The sequence below is a fragment of the Lampetra planeri genome, chromosome 26 (assembly GCF_965212315.1).
Source record: "Lampetra planeri chromosome 26, kcLamPlan1.2.h2, whole genome shotgun sequence".
Taxonomy (NCBI): Eukaryota; Metazoa; Chordata; class Hyperoartia; order Petromyzontiformes; family Petromyzontidae; genus Lampetra; species Lampetra planeri.
Window position 1 is genome coordinate 8,207,158 of NC_136132.1, and position 20,005 is coordinate 8,227,162.

General features: G+C 44.1%; 1 protein-coding gene across 2 annotated transcripts in view; it reads left to right on the forward strand.

The window, feature by feature from the left end:
• Window positions 1-20,005, forward strand: part of LOC144727649 (engulfment and cell motility protein 1-like) — a 66,821-nt gene that overhangs the window by 24,538 nt on the left and 22,278 nt on the right. For both annotated transcript variants that reach the window (XM_078606619.1, XM_078606620.1), the window contains exons 9-15: window positions 3,815-3,893; window positions 9,805-9,852; window positions 10,587-10,709; window positions 12,883-13,014; window positions 14,282-14,386; window positions 16,301-16,409; window positions 19,503-19,639. In XM_078606619.1, the coding sequence (XP_078462745.1) occupies window positions 3,815-3,893; window positions 9,805-9,852; window positions 10,587-10,709; window positions 12,883-13,014; window positions 14,282-14,386; window positions 16,301-16,409; window positions 19,503-19,639 (733 nt within the window). The remainder of the gene's footprint in view (window positions 1-3,814; window positions 3,894-9,804; window positions 9,853-10,586; window positions 10,710-12,882; window positions 13,015-14,281; window positions 14,387-16,300; window positions 16,410-19,502; window positions 19,640-20,005) is intronic.

Consider the following 20,005-nt stretch of genomic DNA (forward strand, 5'->3'; position numbering starts at 1 on the left):
ACTGCTGCCAAAAAGAGATTATCACAACACAATACTCCGTTCTCTGTATGGTAAGTCCTCGCTTTAACGCATGTTACAACGCATTTTCGCTCCAACGCTGTTCTTCTGTGGGAGATGACTTTTCGCGCAATGCGGAACGCGCGCCCTTATAACGCGGTTTCTGAGCGGCCCGATCACAATATGAGACATGATAAAGTACGTGGCGGCGTACCCTCATCTCAGTTCTCTGTCCCACAATGGGATGACTGGAGGCTGATCTTAAAGTGCAAATGTGATTCAAATTATCATTGTTTTTTTTTACTTATGCACTGTAATGTATACAGTAATTCTTCGCTTAACACGCCACATTTTAGGAAGACATGTATTGTGTTACATGAGGAATTACTGCACTTAAATGTAAAGCGTTCATCTGTATGGGTTAACGATTTTACCCATACTAAGCAGCGAGGTGGAGAATGTGGGTAACAAAGTTTAATTGTTTAGCTGTACAGGTCAAAATACAGCTGTCAGTTAATCATCATCACAGGCCATGCTCAATTCATTGTTGATTGCAATCTCTTCTTACATGATCTATTATCCTCTACAATAATTTTATTCATGTTATGATTAAATCATTAAATGATCAAAACCCATTCTAACGCTTAAAATACATGCATACATTTCTGTGCCTGAGTATTTTTTTATTATTATATATTTCATGTAATTGGGTTGGGTCAACCTTAAAGCCACCTAATTATTGTATACACTTTCCAGAATTATAATTGTGTTGCATAAAATATCGACCCCGATCTTGACAATGAATGATCACATCACATTGGGGGGTGAATATTTACAGCCAACAGTCACTCCTTCTCTGCTCTGTTCGCACGCCTTTTTACACACTCTCTCCTTTGCAATAACAGTTTATAAGTCTTGTTCATTGGGCATTACGTTTAGTACGTAAATGATAACATCCAAGCACTGTTATTTACTGAACCCTCCTGGGCTGGTATGCTGCAGTGAGTTGGGGTTATAGAGCAGCCTGTAGCATGTTTGCACCACAGTCTGGTGACCTTATCTTATATTTATATTCTGCCTCTGTCCAATGCGCTTCGCAAGGGTTACGAGTGGTACAATTAGGCTTGGCTAAAAGTGATATGGTGAATAGGGATGGGGTATGGGGAAGGAGGTTAGTGGGTATGGGAATTTCGGGGGTACCTAGGGATGGAGGGACAGATGGGTCAGGGAGAAGAGGTGGGTATCTTGAGAGAGGAGCTGGAACTAGACAGGGAGGGTGCTTGCTTAATGTGGAGGGGAAGTTCGTTCCAGTTCAGGGGGGGGGCAAGTAGGGAAACGGAGCAGAAACGGGATTGTGCACAAGGAGAGGGGGGAACCGTTCGGAGTAGTGGGAGAGATTGAGAGTGGAACCGGCGGCAGGGGACATAATTCGAGACAAGGGAAGCGAGGTACGGTGGGGCAAAGCCATAAAGAGACCTGAGACTTGTGTTGGCTGTAGATCACTCGCAGAGAATGCCTCCCTCCTCCCCGCGCGTTGCCACCTCCCCTAAGCTGTCGCTGAGCTCTGTGATTTAATGTGAGAGGGCATAAGCAAACTATGCTGAGCTCGCATGAATTATAAGTTGCCCTGAAGCCAGCGATGGGGAGGTCCGTTATAAATTATGTACGGTAGTTATAAATTGTGCGGTGAAATTCAGAAGTAATGCAAAAGAAGCTCATCAAAACGTTTAATGGTTTTGGGTTTTATTTGTGGATAATGAGTAAGTGTGATGTAGGGTGTATAATCGGAAGGGTTTTTTTTCTCAAAATACAGTGATGCTGTAGTTATTAATACTATCGTTCACAACACTGCATTATGCCTGATAGGATGAATTGTCAGTATTTTTATAATTTTTTTAGGCAGTTGTAAGCCCTTATAGTTAATGTTTGTATTTTCTTGTAATGGAGATCAGTTTATAGAATCGTGGTTGGTCAAGTCTCTATCTGTCTGGGTAATTAATTATTACGAAAAAGACATATCGACTATAATAAACTACAAATATCGATTTTCATGATGTGTGACTTTTGCAGACTATAAAAAGCCATTTGATTCAATGGAAACTAACCACCCAAGCACTCGAAAACTAAGGCCTTGACAAAAATCTATAGAAATGATAAAAACCATTTATGAAGATGGAAAAGCCGCACGAATTGCATAAATAAAGACACAAAATACAAATAGGACGAAGAGTCGAGCGAGGAGATGCGCTCTCACCAAGCCTATTCACAGCAACATAAGGGAGGAATTTTCTAAAAATTGGATTGGAGATATCAAAGCAATAAAGTTCAGCGATAAATGAGAATCCACTTCTGGTTGCTGTTGACGTGAGTCCTCAGGAAATGATTGCAGAATTTCACGAATAAAGAAGGCTGCAGAGTAGTGGGTAAAGATAAACATGAGCAAAACATGTGTTTGTGTACACGCAAAATAATTGTTGGAGGGACACAACTGGGAAACACAACAGATTGTACACACATATATATATGTGTCTCTGGGACAATTACAGGAGGACCAGGATCATAATGACGAAATAAAGAGGTGAGATAGAGCAGGATTGGCCACTTTTGGAAAATATTTTTTTAATGAAAGTAAGCGTACTAATGTGCCTAAAGAAGGCAATTTAATGCCAGTGCAATATCAAAACTGTTCCCAAGATAAAAAAAAAATATGTTTAATCTCCTGAATGCAGACACTGAATGTGAACTTCACGACAATTTGCTAAATCCGGGGTAATTCAAGCTTGAATGCATTGAAGTGGCTTTCCCATGAAAAAAATTATGCCAACATTGCTACTTTTTATCTTTTTGCAGAATGTAATTTTAGAAATACGTTGATTTCAATATTTCAACATTTTTGGCTTCTCTCTGACACTTTTGTTCAAATCTATTCTCAGTTATTTTGATTAATGTATCCTTTGTGTTCACACAATTTCCTGAGAGTGCTCTAACTCACATACACGCCGTCTTTGCTCATCTTTTGTAACTCTCCTAACATTGCCATTGCTGCCACTTGAGGTTTTATCACACAGAAGTGGTTATTGGTCCTCCCTTGCAGCACTTTATTGAAAACGAAAAGAGGCTGGCTGGCTGGCTGGTTCGGGGAGCTTACTCCGTGTCAGGGCTGAGCCAGTGTACAGCTGATATCCAGGGTTCGAAACCAGGCAGCCATCCACATTAAATATAGCGAGTTGGGACTCTCAGCCTAGATGTCAATGGCTGCACAGCAACGTCATTGCATTCGTTAATTTTTCACTCACTGTTGGTTTGATTGACACGTTTTGGACGCTCGTTGTAAGTTAGAAGTTCTCGGGCGTGGATAGAGAGGCTTATTTTACTAAGTTCAGAAGTAAATATAAACGTTTTCTCTGCTGGCAGTCGAAGCCCCACCTGTGGTCCACCAGGCCACCAGCCCCCTCAAAAGCAAAACATTTGTTCATAAGCAAATTTGCGTTCATGGTAAATGTATGTAAAGCTGAAAATACTCACTTTCAGTATGCATACAATTTCAGTTTTTTTGAAGGGTTTGTCTCTTACTGCACTAGTATCGCTATCCCTTGCATGAGTTCCGATTCCCTGTCAAGGCTAACATTGGCAAGTGATATCTGCTGAACCGATCGTGTTTCCCTGCCTTCACTAGCCTGCACTGAACAGCAGGGTGAAGAAAAATCAACCCCCGTGACAGAGACTGCACGGGGAAGTCTTCATCCATCCGTGGATTGACAATGTAATACATCGTTTTAATAATTATTAAATATTTCAATGTATTTGTGTGTTGCAGGTCTAATCAGGAAATTCAGATATACACAATCGCTGTCATCAATGCCCTCTTCATGAAGGCGACTGCGGACAAGAAAGTGGTAAGTTAAATAAATATGACTTATCAAAGTGTAATTTGTAGGATTATGTTGTGGCAGTAGCCAATAAACACACGTTTGGACGACAGATTGAGCCCAACCTTTCAGGGACGTTCAAGATTGCACCATGTTGTTCACAATAGTTTGCCATTGTGTGCCAGTGACTTGTGTGAAATTAGACTTCTGCTTTGACAGTCGAGCACCCTGAAGAGTAGATAGCCAGCTGATCTTAAGCTTCTGCCCTCTAGCCTCATTGCCACACAAATGCCCTTTTGTGTCAAAAGCCCAAGCTCTTGCCTGCGAGGTGCACTCCAGTGCATGGCCCTGTGCAGAGATGTGCCCCCACGGCCTCCCAAGCCTCCGCATGTCTCTGATATCTGCCGATGAGTAATGCACCGGGCTGCTTTGAAAGCGCGTGGCACAATGCGAAATGTGTGCTGGGCCTCTGCGCAGAGCACAAGGGGCGGTCGTGTTGAGCTGGGCAGATGTTGCACACTCGCTCCCTTTGTTCGATCAAGTCTGTGTCGCGGCGGCTGGCTATGGCCAGTGTTGACATCAAGCCGAACGGGTGGGCGGGCTCTTTTTACATTTCCCTCCCAAGGTAAACTTTTAAGCGCTTGATTGATGTGCAAGTGGCAAGACAATTTTGTGTCAATATTTTGCAAGCGAGAGAGAAGGCCAAATCACTGCACTTTCCAGAGGAAATTGCCTTCCGCCAGCACACGCATCAGGGACTTGAGTTCGGTAATTTTGTGTTGTGAAATAGGCCTGAATAAGCATGAACCTATTCCGTGACTGGCCTCTATTGCCTTCGGTGGCCCTGCATGTGGGGTATCGCACAAGGCGATCTCCGCGCGGATCCTCCCAATCACATTTGCAAGTCACTCAAAATAGAGGCTTGCACCATAAAGTTCAGACAACAAGGAATAGGATTGTAAGCCTCGGTTAATTGCATATGCCTTACTTTTTTATACACTAGATCACCGATTATATCCGGCAGCTTCAAGTGCCGGATTTTTTTCTAAATGCCAGATAATCACATCATTATTAAAAATTGCTTATTTATGCACATTCCTGCAAAACATAAAACTGTATCTGTTGCGTGTATAGTTTTTTTAATGTTGTAAATGTATTTACTGTATGAAATTGGCATTAATAAACATGCAAAGAGACACAAATATATATCCTAGTGTAAGAAGTTACTGTATTTACTGTACCATACTTAGCACTCTAATCTCGAAGACTTATGCGTGGGGTGATGTACGTCGTACTCCGCTCTTGTTTCAACATGATTGAGTTTGACGATCGCCGGACTGGTTACATCCATTGGAACGGTTTTAGCGGTTTCGCCGGATTGGCCTGGGACTCCTGGATAATGTTGGAAGCAGCCGGATAATTGCGCGCTGGATAATCTATGATCAACTGTATATTTACGTATATTTATGTACATTACAACATTTTCAAGTTTCAACTTCAGTGAACTTATTTTGTTAAATTAGCTTCTTGCTGTCTCTTGTTTGGTTAATACACAAATTACCCCCTGATCCAGAGATTAATTACAAACTTACAAATGAATAAGAGTTATGGTGAGGGTTTAGTTTTTAGTGTTAAAACACGAAACAGCGCTGGGGATCATGTATAACAGATAAGATTAGTTCTTTTACTGCAAATAATGTCATAAAAACGCGTCTTATCAGCAGTTTTTTTCATTTGTAATGTAGTTTCTTGATTTCGACACGATAAGAATAGCTAGAAATCATGTTGTCTATGAGATATTTACACATTTCTGCATATTCGATGCGGCCCAAGGGAAAGAAAGGCATAAAAGTCATACAGGATTACCACCTACAAAATAGCCCTGCACATTAAGCAAACGTATAATAGACTTAACTAACATTAAATGATATTTTTTTCATTTTACTAGTAATCTTGACTTGTGCATAACCAATACATTTGCATTGTCAGTGGTGTAAACTTGAACGCTTTTAATGCCCAATACCCCATTGGATGTGATCTTTAGTGGTTACGAATGAGGCACGTGAACGGAGAAGTGCACTCATCACTGTAGTGGGAATTGCTCTGTTGAGCGAACCTAGCGGCACGTAGTAGTCCGTCAGCCTAACCTTGGAGGAACACTTCAGCTGTATTGAGGGGCATGTTGTACCCTTGGCACGTGGTATAACTGCCCCCCCCCCCGCACAGAATCTCCAGGAATGCACCGTTGTTTTGAGTGTTCTCCTTGGCTTGCTACACTGAGTGCATTTTGACCAATGGCATCACCATTTGAACCCAGGAGACATGCCGACTGCCTTTCAAAACAAACCACCTCATTGTGCTAGTTTATATTGCTGATGTGTTTGACTTTTTCCCATGCTGGGCCTTCCCATGGGAAAAGAAACCTCAGCTTCTTTGGCCCAGCTGCGAAACATGACCAGCAGAGTGGGAGTTATGGGAAATGTCCCAGTGAAGAGGCGGTATGAATTTTTTGACCACTGTTATATGTTCCTCTGCTGCCTTTCCTGTAAGTGGCTCAGAGTTACTACTAATACTTAACTTTCTGTGAATACCGAATAAGTAAAGAAAGGTTGACGTTCATATAAATGTGTTGCAACGATGTTTTTATTTCTACGGCAGTAACAATATATTTTTTGTTACCACCACACAAACGGTTTTTTTGGAGGATTGGAAGTTTTACCGGGACTGAAAATTCCCTTGAGATATGTAATCGTATTTATGGTATATTCATCGAAAACCTTATTGATATTGGAAGAGAGTATTTGTTGACTGACCTCATTTTAATAGTTTACCTTGTCTGCCAGCAATACACTCCAGATTTGCTGCCTATGAGTGGAATTGATCAAGAATCGGGCAGCAGTGCATTTGAGCTTTTGCGTTTTGTTACGAGTACCAAACCTAAGGAAAATAATTTAAAGATCCAAAGCGGAAATCTATCTCTTTTTTTTTGCTGACAGAAAATATATTGAATAGTGTGTTGGTAAAGTTGGGCTGTGAATATACATGGTGTACAACATTTGCGTGTTTATATGTCCATTTAGTTACATAAATTATAATCCTGTATTAATTCACTCTTGCAGAGATGCAATTAATTTTCGTGATTCAGTCAAGATTTGATTTAAGGATCCATTCATTTTCATCTCGTTTTTACCATCTCGTTTGTATTGTTCCTGATTTTTTTTCATCAGTTTCGTTCGTGTACATTTGTGTTCTCTTTTATGATAAATGTGAGTTTCACATATGATATGCATAGATGGCAAATAACAATTTCTCTCGCGCACACATCCTGCAGTCTGTAATGCAGTACAGCATATAGACTGGAGGTATGCAGTGCGCATACCAGGCACTGAAATGTGACCAAGCACGTTCGTGCCAGACTCCTCCAGTTATAAGTAAATATTCTGATTCTGGATCCCATGCACTGCGAGCGCATGTAAAGTCAATGCGATGCGCTGGAGAGGTGCCCGCATTGACCCAGGTGGAAACGGCTTTCTCAAGATAGCGGGCCCATTCCGTGCACTTTGGTTGCACACCGGCAGCTTCCTTCTCTGCTCTGGAATGTTGTTATATGTGAGCTGTCACAGCCCAGGCAACGCCGCTCTTGAATAAACGCGAAGACTAATAGGTATTTGTGTCTACAATAAACTGTGAAGTGAGATGGTTTACTTAAAACAGCTGGTCACTATTTACTGAAAGCCGTTAGTGTTAAATAGCCTGACTAATGCGTCTTGGGTAAATCGCCAACTTTATTGCCATCAGGATTTATGCTTGAATTTGCTGTGCAAAGAAAATGATGTGAAGAGAAATATATGAAAATGCTAAATATAAATTGATCTGCACAATAGATGCAAGTGTTTATATCCACCCCTGTTCATTGTAGTGCATGTGAGATAATTGGGCTAATACAAAGCATAGCTGAATATTTTTGCGTCCTGTAAAAACACTTATTTCAAGTAAAATTTTGCTCTAAAACTACACGGAGGTGTGATTTGGTGTTGGTAAAGCAGAGTGGTAGGTTTCGTGGCGGTTTGTGTAGGATTTTTTGTATATTTCTTGGAAACAAGTGAAGTGTCCTTGAATGGACAGATGGTTGGATGCACGGACATATTTCCCAAGGGCCAGTAATTGGTACCTATGGGTTTCTTTAAAAACACGCCAGCCTGAAGTAGGAGCTGCATGAATGCTTGCACCTAGACTCCTAGAGTCACTGTCTGCAGATGGGATGTGAACGATATTCGAGTTAGAGGGGCACTGTGATAGTTTTTAGTGAACAGTGAACATGGATATGTCAGTGTAGTTATAGTTGTGATGTTTAAGGGGCTGAAAGGAAGCTGCCAATGTCTCATCATGAAAATATCATCTTTCATTGACCCGGTAGTTAGAAAAACAATACGGTAAGGATTTTCAAGTGGCAACTTGACGTGGAGACTCGTGTTCACCATGTAACTGGGACATCGTAGAATACTATACCTGGTGAGTTGTGAATTAGGCTATGACACTACCCATGCCTGCGTGTGTGTTATGGGTAGCCTAATGACCACTTGAACTGCCCTGCATGGTCTCGCGAGGATAATTTGTTTAACCAAGGTCTGTAGAGGAAGAGAACACTTGGGGAGATATCCTACAGCGGTTAACCAAATTGGGATTCCCATGAAGTAACAGCGGAATGCAAGCGACCTGTCCTGCTGTTATAATGCAGAAGTTAGCGAAGCTGTACATCCAGCCATATTTACATGGAGCAATGGGCCACCCATGGGGATTCAGCTGTAGTGTTAACTTGGGGTTGGTTAGGGCACAATCCATGACAAGAGAGACCCAGCGTCTACCCCGTGCTAGGAGAGGGGTTGTCTGCAGAATTCCCAGCAGAGCTGATAAGCCGTGGGCATGAGCAAAACTCAGATGTAGTCTCTGCCTCAGACTTAACAAATCCGAGGAAGCACTCCAGAGAGGAAATGCGCAGTCCTCATCCTCGGTCAAATTTGTTATCTTTTTGGAACGTGAGATTGCACAGGGCACCGCAGAGGTCATGGGAAGCACCCCGTAAATGCAGGAAGGGTTTCCTCAGTTTGTTGTCAACATTAGGGATGTGTGCAGTGTTTACCAAGAATTGCATCCATCTGCAATGCATGGGAATCACCCATCCGAGCACTGTTCAGGCCCAAGCTGCTTTAGTTTCCAGGTCTGGTGAGATCGGGAGCATTGCAAATCCAAAGCAAAATGTAATTCCCACTTGCACGTTTGACCGTCGTCACTGTTGCTTTAAAATATTGACGCTAAAGTTCCCGTGCGCCCCGACGTTGTCTCCCTGCTCAAACGTGCGTTGGGTGGTGCTCACTTCCATTGGGAGCTGTGAGCCGGTGGTGAACTTCCACATTCCCCGCACGGGCACCAGTTTCTCCGAAGAGGCAACCTCTGTTTTGACCTCTCACAGAGCGGTGCTTGTGTTTAGGCCCCACGGAGGAGAGGATGATGGGCTTTGCCCAGCTTTGTTGGTTGACTTTGGTGCGAACGCCACGTGTCTATGAATCTGACCAGTTTCACTTTAAAACAACGAGTGCTGCAATCCCACAAAATAGTACGCGTGTTATAATTCCAGAGGGAATAAGATTCAACTAAACCCTCGCTACGATTTAAGGTTTCCACCTTAAAACTGAGCCTACCACCATTTCCGTGAACTGTCGTGGCTTTTAAAGATGCATGCCTTCGTTAAAGTAACCCAAAGTTTGTTTATTGAATTGTAAATGTCACAAATACAATTGTTTTACATTACGCTAAACCACATTGGGTGGGTGATATGAAAGTATTGCATTGTCTTGAACAAATTATGTATGAACCACCAATATGCTCTCATCCCACATGAGTTTGTTGTTGGTAACACCAATGTCTTTTTCATTCGCAGCAAATATTTAATTACTTTCAGAAGACTCTGAGACCCACGATTCTCAATGTAAGTAGACATGTTTAACTCCTGTTTTTATATAAAATCCTGGTTTTGTAATCTTCAAGCCTCGTTGTATGTGAATGTGGGCGTTAAGATGCCGAGCGGCGACCGGCATAACAAGTTCGATTCCCACTCACGGCCAACACCAGTGACGATTATCTGAACTGGTCCTGGGCCTCCCATATGTCTACTCAGCCTTAAATGAGTACCTGGTGGAGTGTGTATGTATGTTGAGCTTCTTTCGCACCGTATGTAGCCAACCGTGCTAATTGGAGGGGCAGGAACATTTCTAAGCATTGCCACTGGGGAGATGAAGGCAGCCAGGTGTGATGTTGGCCATCCACCCCCTCCTGTGCCATGCCGGCTTTCATAGGTTCTCGCTAACTGTGCTTGCCCCAAAAATCTGTTAAGGCTATAAGGGGGATCTTTGTCTTTTTTTGTCTAAGATGCCAAACATCATGTGAGCCGCATCACAACGCTTGTTGACCAATTGTTCTTGGGGAAAAAAAAGCACACTGCCACAGCAGTTTAAGAAGATTGTTGCTCCAAGACACAAATGCAGTCACTTCCTTGTATTTTTGGCAGGAACCTGCGCTGACCTCCCTTTAAAAGTGCCGAGTGGCACGCACGTTGAAAGCATTCTTCTTGGCATGTGCATTAAACTTTCATGAAACGCCCGGTAAGTGCCGCGTGTTGGCTGCGAGCATCGATCACATCGTGTGTTTATGTGCTGAACGCAGACCGTGATCCGCAGCAACCGGTCCATCGGCGCGGATATGGCGCACCAGCTGTACGTGCTGCAGACCCTCTCGCTAAACCTGTTGGAGGATCGCATGATGACCAAGCTGGACCCGCAGGACCAGGTCTCGCCCCGCCAGTCCCCCCCCCCCCCGCTCCAGCCGACCCACGCGCACCCCCTCGCACACGGCTCCCTGCATCTCCCCCCCCGTTGGCTCTCGACACGCACACTAGCCGCGGTGCTGAACAAGCCAGTCGGAGTCGAGGGCACACGTAAAGCAGAGCTCCGTTCTGTGGCTCCACCTGCAAATTATTTGATGAAAATTTAGTGCAGAGAGCTACTGGTTTTTCGCACCAATGTCCAGCGTCAGTGTTGGCCGTCTGGGTCTAATCAGCAAAATCAGGCTTATTAAACAAATGCTGTTGGATCACCAGATATTATTGGCAAGAGCACTCCACTGGGACTGTAACGCCATCTCGCCCCACATCACCTGATTGGTTGAAGTCACTGGAATTGATTTCTGGTGGATCTGCAGTCTGCTCCAAATCTAGTCGGTGAGGACAGCCTTAGCATAAATCGTCAAATTCATATCGTCTGTGTATTTATTTGCAAGGTATAACTTCATCAAATAGATTTTGAATCTTGCTTTGTTATCTGCTTTGAAAAATACATTTTCTGAAGTAGCACCGTTGGCTACGTACGTTGTGCAAGAAGTTCAACATACATGCATGGGAACATGCAGTTTAATCCTGTGCTTTAAATCAAACTGTGCGATGTACGCATGAATAACTTAAATGTATTGACAAATAATGCATAATCTTATGACTGATGCATGAAGGTTGAACAGTGTGACTTAATAGACTCCCTGTGGAGTCTTTGGGTTCAGCCAAAGCGCCCAAAGGCTCAAGCTTGCCAAGCTGACGATGCAACCGGTCACATTCTGAGAGCAGCGAAAGTTCTTGAGTCCCTAATGCACAGAAGGCGTGTTGATAGCCGCATAGAGCAAAATTGTTCCCCCTTAATTACATGTGGTAATGGTTACCCTTCTTAGGTAATCGCTGAATGTAATACCTCTGTCTATTCAACGTTCCCTTTCCAAAAGCAGTTGAAACTCACGAAGTGTTGGCAGGACTGTAGATGGAACTTGCAGCAATGGGGACCCCTAGTGGCCTTCACTCTATCATGGTGATATACACCACATTGAGACGGGTACATTGAATATACAGCCAGCACTCTTTTATGAAATGACATTGCTTTTCGGTTAAATTGTAGCATTCTTTCACGAAACAAACAGGAATGTGAATGTCCTATTGTATTGAAATATTTTGCTTTAAATAAACCGAGCTCGGTGAATACACACCCATAACAAGATCTTTACGAGCAGGGCAGTACCAAATTACACTAAAGGTCGATTTCAGAGAAGATCTGGGTTACGAAAATAAATTGAAAGCAGGTATCGCACAACGGTGCAACTGCAAAGCACGAAGATATCAATTGCCGTAAATAATTATTGATTTTTTTACTCTTTAAAGTGAAACAATGTTAACACATACTCTTTGGTTCTTTCGGTAAAGTCACGTAGGTATTAAATAAATTGTTGTGATTTAATTTATTTTATTTTATGCCTACGTGACTTTACCGAAAGAACCAAAGAGTATGGATCCCTGCAGTCACGAAAACTTCAAATGTTAAAACAGTTGAACGACGTTACAAACAAGTGAAAGTAAAAAAATTAGTTGTAAAGAAATTATAAAAATAATTTGGCATTTAGATTGCCCAAACGATGAATCCCATATGAAACCATTGAGAGTTTAGGTTTCTATCAAATACGATAGAGATGCTTGATTGTTCGAACCTCGTGACGCACCACGGGCGAATGTGCATCTCAGAATCTTGTAATGACTCTCGGTACATGACCTAGGAATCTTGTGGAGTGTTGTTAAGTTGTGAGTGTGAATATATATGTGTGTGTGTCTATATATGGTGTAAGTAAACCAGTTTAAGTTGATGGTGATTCCTTAAGAAACACTTTTAAGAATACACCTAGGCCAATGTATGTCTCTCTGTACTGATAGTGGAGGTAGTCAGTTTTAATAAAACGGTAAAAATGAACAATATATACACATATTTTTACTTGGATCTATCATGTGCAAATTACAAAACTGATTACGCTCCAGAAAAGGTAGTTAGTTTTGTCAGTGTCTTGGTTTGCGCAGTTTAAACGGTTACTTGAAAGAAAATGGGCCATTACCTAACTCCATAAGGAGACAACTCATGTTGCTGTTTTGTTTATCCAGGTGCAACGGGATCTGCTGATGGAGCTGCGTAAGATCGCCTTCGACGGCGATGTGGATCAGACGAACAACAGTGGCTCCATCGACAAGAGGAAGTCCATGTTTACACACGATTACAAGAAGCTGGGCTTCTTGGTAAGTGCCGCTTATAGCCACGAGTCACAAGCCGGCGTTCCTCCGTGCTCGAACGATGTGACTCATGTCTCCCATGATGCGCTGAGCCAGTGGTAGAGATTCTACATGAGCTCGATGACAGCTGTGGGAAAGTAGACATGCTCTCTGTGCAAGCACTTCCTTGTAAACCACCATAATAACTACTCGCACAGTCATTTACGAATCACCACAATAACTACTCGCAGACTCCTTTCCGAACCACCACAATGACTGCTCATAGACTCCTTCATTAAACTTCACATGTAATCCAGAAAGACTCGGATATTAGCCACCACAGTTCGTACAGAAACAAGCTACTTAATAAACCTGCGCACTCTACTCCACAAACCCACTGCATTTTAAAGGACCACAACATTCGCAGCAGGAATCATTATAAATACAATGGGATGGCTTCAGCCTCCACCACTTGTCTGATAATTATCATAAGCTGGCATTGTTAGCATATGAGTTATTTGCATTTGGTAATGGGGAATTAATTGCACATGCCAAAAAAAAAATTTTTTGGAATGTGCAATGGGAGTGAGTCTTTTGATCAACTGACTATTGAAGACACTTGTTGTGGTTTATTCAAGTAAAGTAATTTCCCTTGAAATATTAGGGGTGTCCTCAGACTTCCAGTGACATGGGGGTCTTCCGCAGCATGTTTCCCGGCTCCGCATTGTATAATTAATAACGTCATTAACATCCATATTCTCTTTCCAACTTTTTTGTTTATTTTTCATTCATGTTATTAATATTTAAATTCATTGGCCATTAGTTACCTTGAGATACAGCTCATTCTTATTTTGTATTTGTTTTTGCTACTTCCATTTGGACTGTCTCTCTGACCTCGTGCACCATTTGCGACTTCTGAATGTTACATTTTGTCCTTCTGCAATGACGCAAAGCGGTCAGTCTAGTCGACCCGTGCTTCGACGCGGGTGGAGGAGTCGCCGAGCAGAGTTGACGGGAGCTGTCACTGTGGTCGTTAATAGCCGTAGAAGAGTGATAAGGAGGTGACTGCCCGCCGGCGAGCGAGTGACTGGAGGCAGTCGGTGGCTGCTGGATCGTCAGTCGCCCTCTCACTGCTGCCCTACGTTGAATTATATCTGGTGCAAGGAGGCAGGAACTGTGTGCTCTATCTCCCCACACGGGACAACGATTTTTCCAACCGGGGCGAATGTGTGCGTCGTGTGGAAACGATCACCGGACGCAAATCGTGTTGTTTGCCGCTCTCCTTCCCCTGCAGAACAGTGTGAACCCTGCGCTGGACTTCACAGGCACCCCCCCGGGCATCCTGGCGCTGGACTGCATGCTCTACTTTGCCAAGCAGCACCAGGACTCCTACATCAGAGTGAGTCCAGCTGTGAACATAGCCATTGCTTCGAGGGAGAGGGGGGGGGGTGTACTGTTCGTAAGATTGAGCTGCACAGATTGCGGGTATTCTGCATGTTAACTACGCTTTTGAAGAATGTAAATATATTTTGCATCTAAGTCATTGGATACGCCATGTCTTCCATTGTTTTTGCTTTGTGAATTTCTGAGTCTTAGAGACATGCGCTGCTGTTCTGTTATCATTCTTGTTTTTTCTTTTCCGCTGTTATGCAAACCGCGTTTGCCATCGCATCTGCATCACATCTGAAGACTTAAGAAACATCCGCTCAGAACTCTCACTATGAGCAGTATAGCTCATTGTGGCAGAGAATGGCCTAAAAAATTACATCATATGACTACTTCCCCGGACCCATACATTGACTTATTATCCAACAATGGATGTGGCATACCTTTTAAATGTCCTACAAATAGCCTTAGTGTTAGGCACTTGGAAATTTGTTTAATTTTTGTAATCTTAATGATGATATGTGTTTTTTAGAAAGCTTGATGGGTGTCTGACATTCCCTCATTAAATCCCATAACGTGTTCTACAGCACGCATATAAGAATCCGAGCTTAGTGTGTCTGTCGCGACATCGCTGGATGTCGCTGTGTGTGAGGACAGCCTGGCAAAGGCACGCCACACAATAATGTACCGTCAGCACGGGCTGACAGCAACTAGTGGCACCCTGCGCTGGGTGCAATGCCGGCCCTAGAGGATGGGGTGCTGGGGGGATGCCGGCTACAGGAACCGGTTTCCTAGGGGCCATGGCACTGGTTGACCCCGGAGGACACGTGATCGGGGGCGCCTTCCCGGGGACCCCAAAAAGGGGGGCTGGGGGGACAACGTGTCCAGGAGAGACCCTCCTCGATGGTTCAAGAAGGGGGTCGTGGCTCGGGTAGGAGCGAGCCCCGCCACGGGGGATAAAAGCCGGTCTCCCAGTGGGACCAGCTGTTGTTGTGATCCTGAAGAATCTACGTGCTATCCTCCGCCTGAAGACAAGAGCAACACGGGACCTGGACCCAGGCTGGAGTCCGTCCGTCGTAGCTCCTCCCAGTAAAGTTAGCGTAGTTAGCCCGGTGGACCACCACCGTAGGTTAACATCTGGTAAAGGGGCAGTTACCCCTTTGTGTTTATCGTGTTGGTTAAATAAATGTGTTGCCTCTCAACCGTACATCTTAGTGTCCGTTTGAGCCCACTACATATCTATTAAAGCCGTGATGAAGTCGGGTGCATCCTAGCTTGTGCGTTGTTCTTTCTGCGCTTGTGAGAGTCCCTCCATGAACAGGCGTTTGTCCTCGAGGTGGCCAGATGGCTCAGAGGTCAGAGTGCCGAGCTGGCATTGCTGAGATCCCTGGTTTGAATTTAGGCTGCCGCCTGTGAATTCGTGATGTTAGCCAGGTCACCGATGACTGAAAAAAAAAGATTTAAAAAAAATGTTCTGCGTTTAAATTGCCTAAATTGCCGCACTAATAATGAAAAAGATTGCTCTGACTGTCATGTGACGGCCATCACTTTAAGGGTTGGTGGGAAAATGCTGACCCCTATTTGTGTGCAACAGAGGCCACTTGAAGGGATCTCAGCAGTCGCATTGTGATATCTGATTCCTTTTTCTGTTCTTTAACATAACGGGTTTCACAGAACCATCCCATAATATGCCACCGATAGTAAATCATGATAAAGTTGGGGAATAAGATTGAACATCTTCATAGTAGAGAGCATTGGTGTGGTGGCAACGGTGTCTTCGGCAACGTTGAAATCTTGATCTCGAAGATGAAAAGAAAAAGAAAGAAAGAAAAAAGGAAATGTTGCGTTTCTCCCACTGCGAGTGCTCGTGACCGTGCACTCTGTTGAAAACGTCGCCGCGTCTCTGTGCCGTCTGCCCGCGGAGCAGCTGGTGCTGGAAAACAGCTGCCGCGAGGACCGCCACGAGTGCCCGTTTGGCCGCAGCAGCATCGAGCTCACGCGCATCATGTGCGAGATCATGCGCATCCGCGAGCCCCGTGAGTACAGCGCGTCGCGCGTCGCGTACGGAGGTTCGTGCGTCAGTGTAGGAGCGTGCAGTCCTGTCCATGCGAGAGAGCGAGTGGTAATATAATAACCGTGTAGACGCGAGTGCGTTTAACCACCAGACATGGTTAAAACGTTCACATATGCCATCATGACTTTCAGATGTCCCTGTTCCGTACACTAAGTTCCATCGACCAACATTTCATGGCTGGATCATTGATGTGAAGGGCTGAAAAGTACCCTGATGCCAGCCGGCCGACAGTGACCATGATTGCCATTGAAATATATTACTTAGGAATTGGCCATATGATTAAATGGCGAAACTCTATAAAATTCCAATATTTCTGTGCAGGACCCGCCGGGCAGGCTCTGTGTGACCTGGCTTCCACACAGTTCCGCAGTTCTACCACTCCCAATTTCCCACCAAAAGTTGTTTCGGATTCTAAAAATGGCATTGCGCTTCCACTGCAGAAAATAAAAGCATCTCCCATCTGTCTCTACCTCTCAATGTGTGTTCATGCACACTGACCTTCTGATAGTCACTCCATCGATTCCTTCATACTTTCCCGTATGTTTTGTTGTCCAAACGTATATTTTTAAGGCAACGGACATCACAAAACCCATTGCATCTACAGCATTGTAGGATGCTGTTGGCATGAATGACGCTATGCAAAATTAAAGTATTATTCTAATCTTGCTGCATGTAATTGGTTTAAGGTGAATTATTTATGTCATAATATTCATGAATTTAAACTAGGAAAACTTCACGATAACCAGCCGAGGCAGAAATAATTCGTTTTTGTGAGGTCTGGGGCTGTGGTTGTCGCCGTCACAGTTTTGTTCTGCCGTATATCAAATATTCATGATTATTTACTCCTATTTGAGGCAGAGCATTGCAACATTTTTGTGTGGCATCTCCCCGGGTGAACGTAAAGTCTCTGTGGGCTATGGCTATCATTGGTCTATAATTTACCACAACTGCATGAAATATTAAGCTGGCGCTCTGTACAGCTTCCTCGGGCACTTTTTACGTTTAACTAAATTTACAGCCAGAAAATCGAGCACCTCCTCAAATCGCCGTCACTTTTCTGTCACTTGGCACTGACATTTAGATGACTGTGCCTGGAAAGAGCGACTCATGCACATCCCCATATAAAATACTTAACAGAATGTGTCCGCGGTGATTCCTTCTTTCCTTAATTACCGTTTGTGCATTATTTAACAGCAATTCGGTAACCACAGCCTAGATTAACGTGTCACCCCAGTAGTTGGTTTACTGCAAATGCATTTTAAGCTATCTGGAGCCGTTATACTTTAGGCAGCAGCGTTGCTTTGAGCATTCCTCAGGCTTGGCATGCTTAAAGTGGGCTTTCCTATTTAGGATGTGAATTTTGGAGCCTTCACTGCTATCGCTATATAAATCATATAATTATAAGCAGAACATAAATTTGGCCCAGAAGAGCATTTGAACGTGATAAATGTGCATTGCCTGATTGATGGAGAGTGTGTTCGTCCATTAATTGTGTTCTCTTGGGAGCTGGTCGCACAGTGTCTCGGTTCAGAGTGCTGAGCTTGGCACCACTGAAAACCTGGGTTCAAATCCAGGCACATACCCCGAAAGACACTGGGTTCTCAAGTTTGAGAACGTTTGTTCACTCATCTCTTATTCATTGCCACCTGCTTTCCATTAGAGCTGCCCCAACATTCATCTTAATAATGACTGTTTTTGACAAACCCTTTTTTGATTTATTATTTTCGGAAGAAACAATAATAGTGCTTTATCAACAAACCTGCATTTTGTTACACAGGTCTCAGCTGAATACAAGACGTGGAGTCTCAATTGGCTCTCATGCCACGCTTAAATAGAATTACACACAAAAACCAGCATGCCAATTTTGTCCAATATTCATCCCTTGAACAGCACCGTGAAGTCCTAGCATTATAAACACCTTCACAGGATTTACAGGCCTAAGTCTGCACACATGCTGGCGTATGTCCATTCAAGTCTACGCTCGATGCAGCTAAGAGATACTTGCCTAACTCTACATGTGCAGCCCTTTTGTCAATCCACTGCTGGATGAGGACCTCCCCATGCCGTGCGAGTCGTGGGGGTATTTGACCATACGTCACCACGCTGATCAGTGGCAGTTGGTGATGGCAGGACCATAGAAGTACGGTACAACGATACGTTTTGCTGCACTACTCTGTTGCCCACAGCATAGCCTCCACAGCACCCTATAACACCTTTTTATGACTGTCAGTTGCCCAACCAAGCATCATCCAGGCTGAACCATGTCTTAGCTTCTGAGATGTTACAAGGATCTAATGCATTCCAGGTAATTTGGTCAAAGACTAGCCCTTGTGTAAATCTACATATGCATCTTGGGGTTGACTCAGCAATTCTTCTGGGGTAGATGAAACAAATTCCTCCTTGTTGGAAGCCAACAGCGATGACCCCGACGAATAGTCTCGCTCCCGACACAGCGATCTGGAATGTCCATCACTGGCTCCAGGGGTGCTCGTTTAAGTGGGAAGTGAATTTTATCGACTCTTAGTTGGCTTTATCACGTCGAGATGTTTTGTGATTTTTGTACACGTGGTTGATTTATTGGGCAACAAACTCGGCATAAAAAGAATGGCGATGTGCACTGGCTTTATGAGCATGGTTTCCACGGTGTTCTTATTTGTCCTGCGGGCCTGACATCAAACCAACGACCTGGAGCTACTCAAGGAGCCATTACCATGGACGCTCGAAGGGCACATTTAGCGCCGCACGATATCATAGATGTGGGAGAAACCAGAGTAGCCAGAGAACGCCCACGCGTGCGAGAGAGTGAGCGAGCGAGGGGTGAGCACTCATTCTCTGTACAAATGGAAATTAATCCGCTTGCTGTACTGCCATGTCCTGGCCTCCATAGTGCTAATTACAGGTGCATGTGCCACCTTGCCCAACTCTCGTGACCTCTACTTCACCTGGTGGGTTATGTGCTCCCTGGACGTGGTTCTGATGGGGTTGTTACGGGGTTATGATGTTGTGGTAAAGAGTGGTTGTTTTTTTCCATAGCAGTGTGTGTCTCCCATTGCAGCATCGGAGACGGGCCAGGATTACTACCCCATGTACTTCACACACGACAACGCCTTCCAGGAGCTGTTCTGCGTGTGCGTGCAACTGCTCAACAAGACGTGGAAAGAGATGCGCGCCACCTTCGAAGATTTCGACAAGGTCAGACCGTCGTGCCGACTGCATTCATGCTTTAGTCTCAACTACATGGCCACTTATAAAAGTAGCAAAGCTTACAACACACCACATATGTTTGCAGTATCTGCTTCTTTGGTCCACCCTCAAACGCAAAGGGCAGCGCTGCTCGGCGAGAAATCAAACGCTTTGTTTCTTGACGTGTCGTAAAATTACAAACAGCAGCCACTCCATCACGGTGGTCTCTTTCATTGGCCGTCGAACCTTCCCGCGATGCCCTCCCTCCCTCAGCCCACGTGCACATTTTAAGTCACTGTTATTTCTCTAAGTAGCGATTTTTCGGTATGTTTGTGTGTATGTGTAGTAACACCTGACACGGTAGTCTTCAGTAAC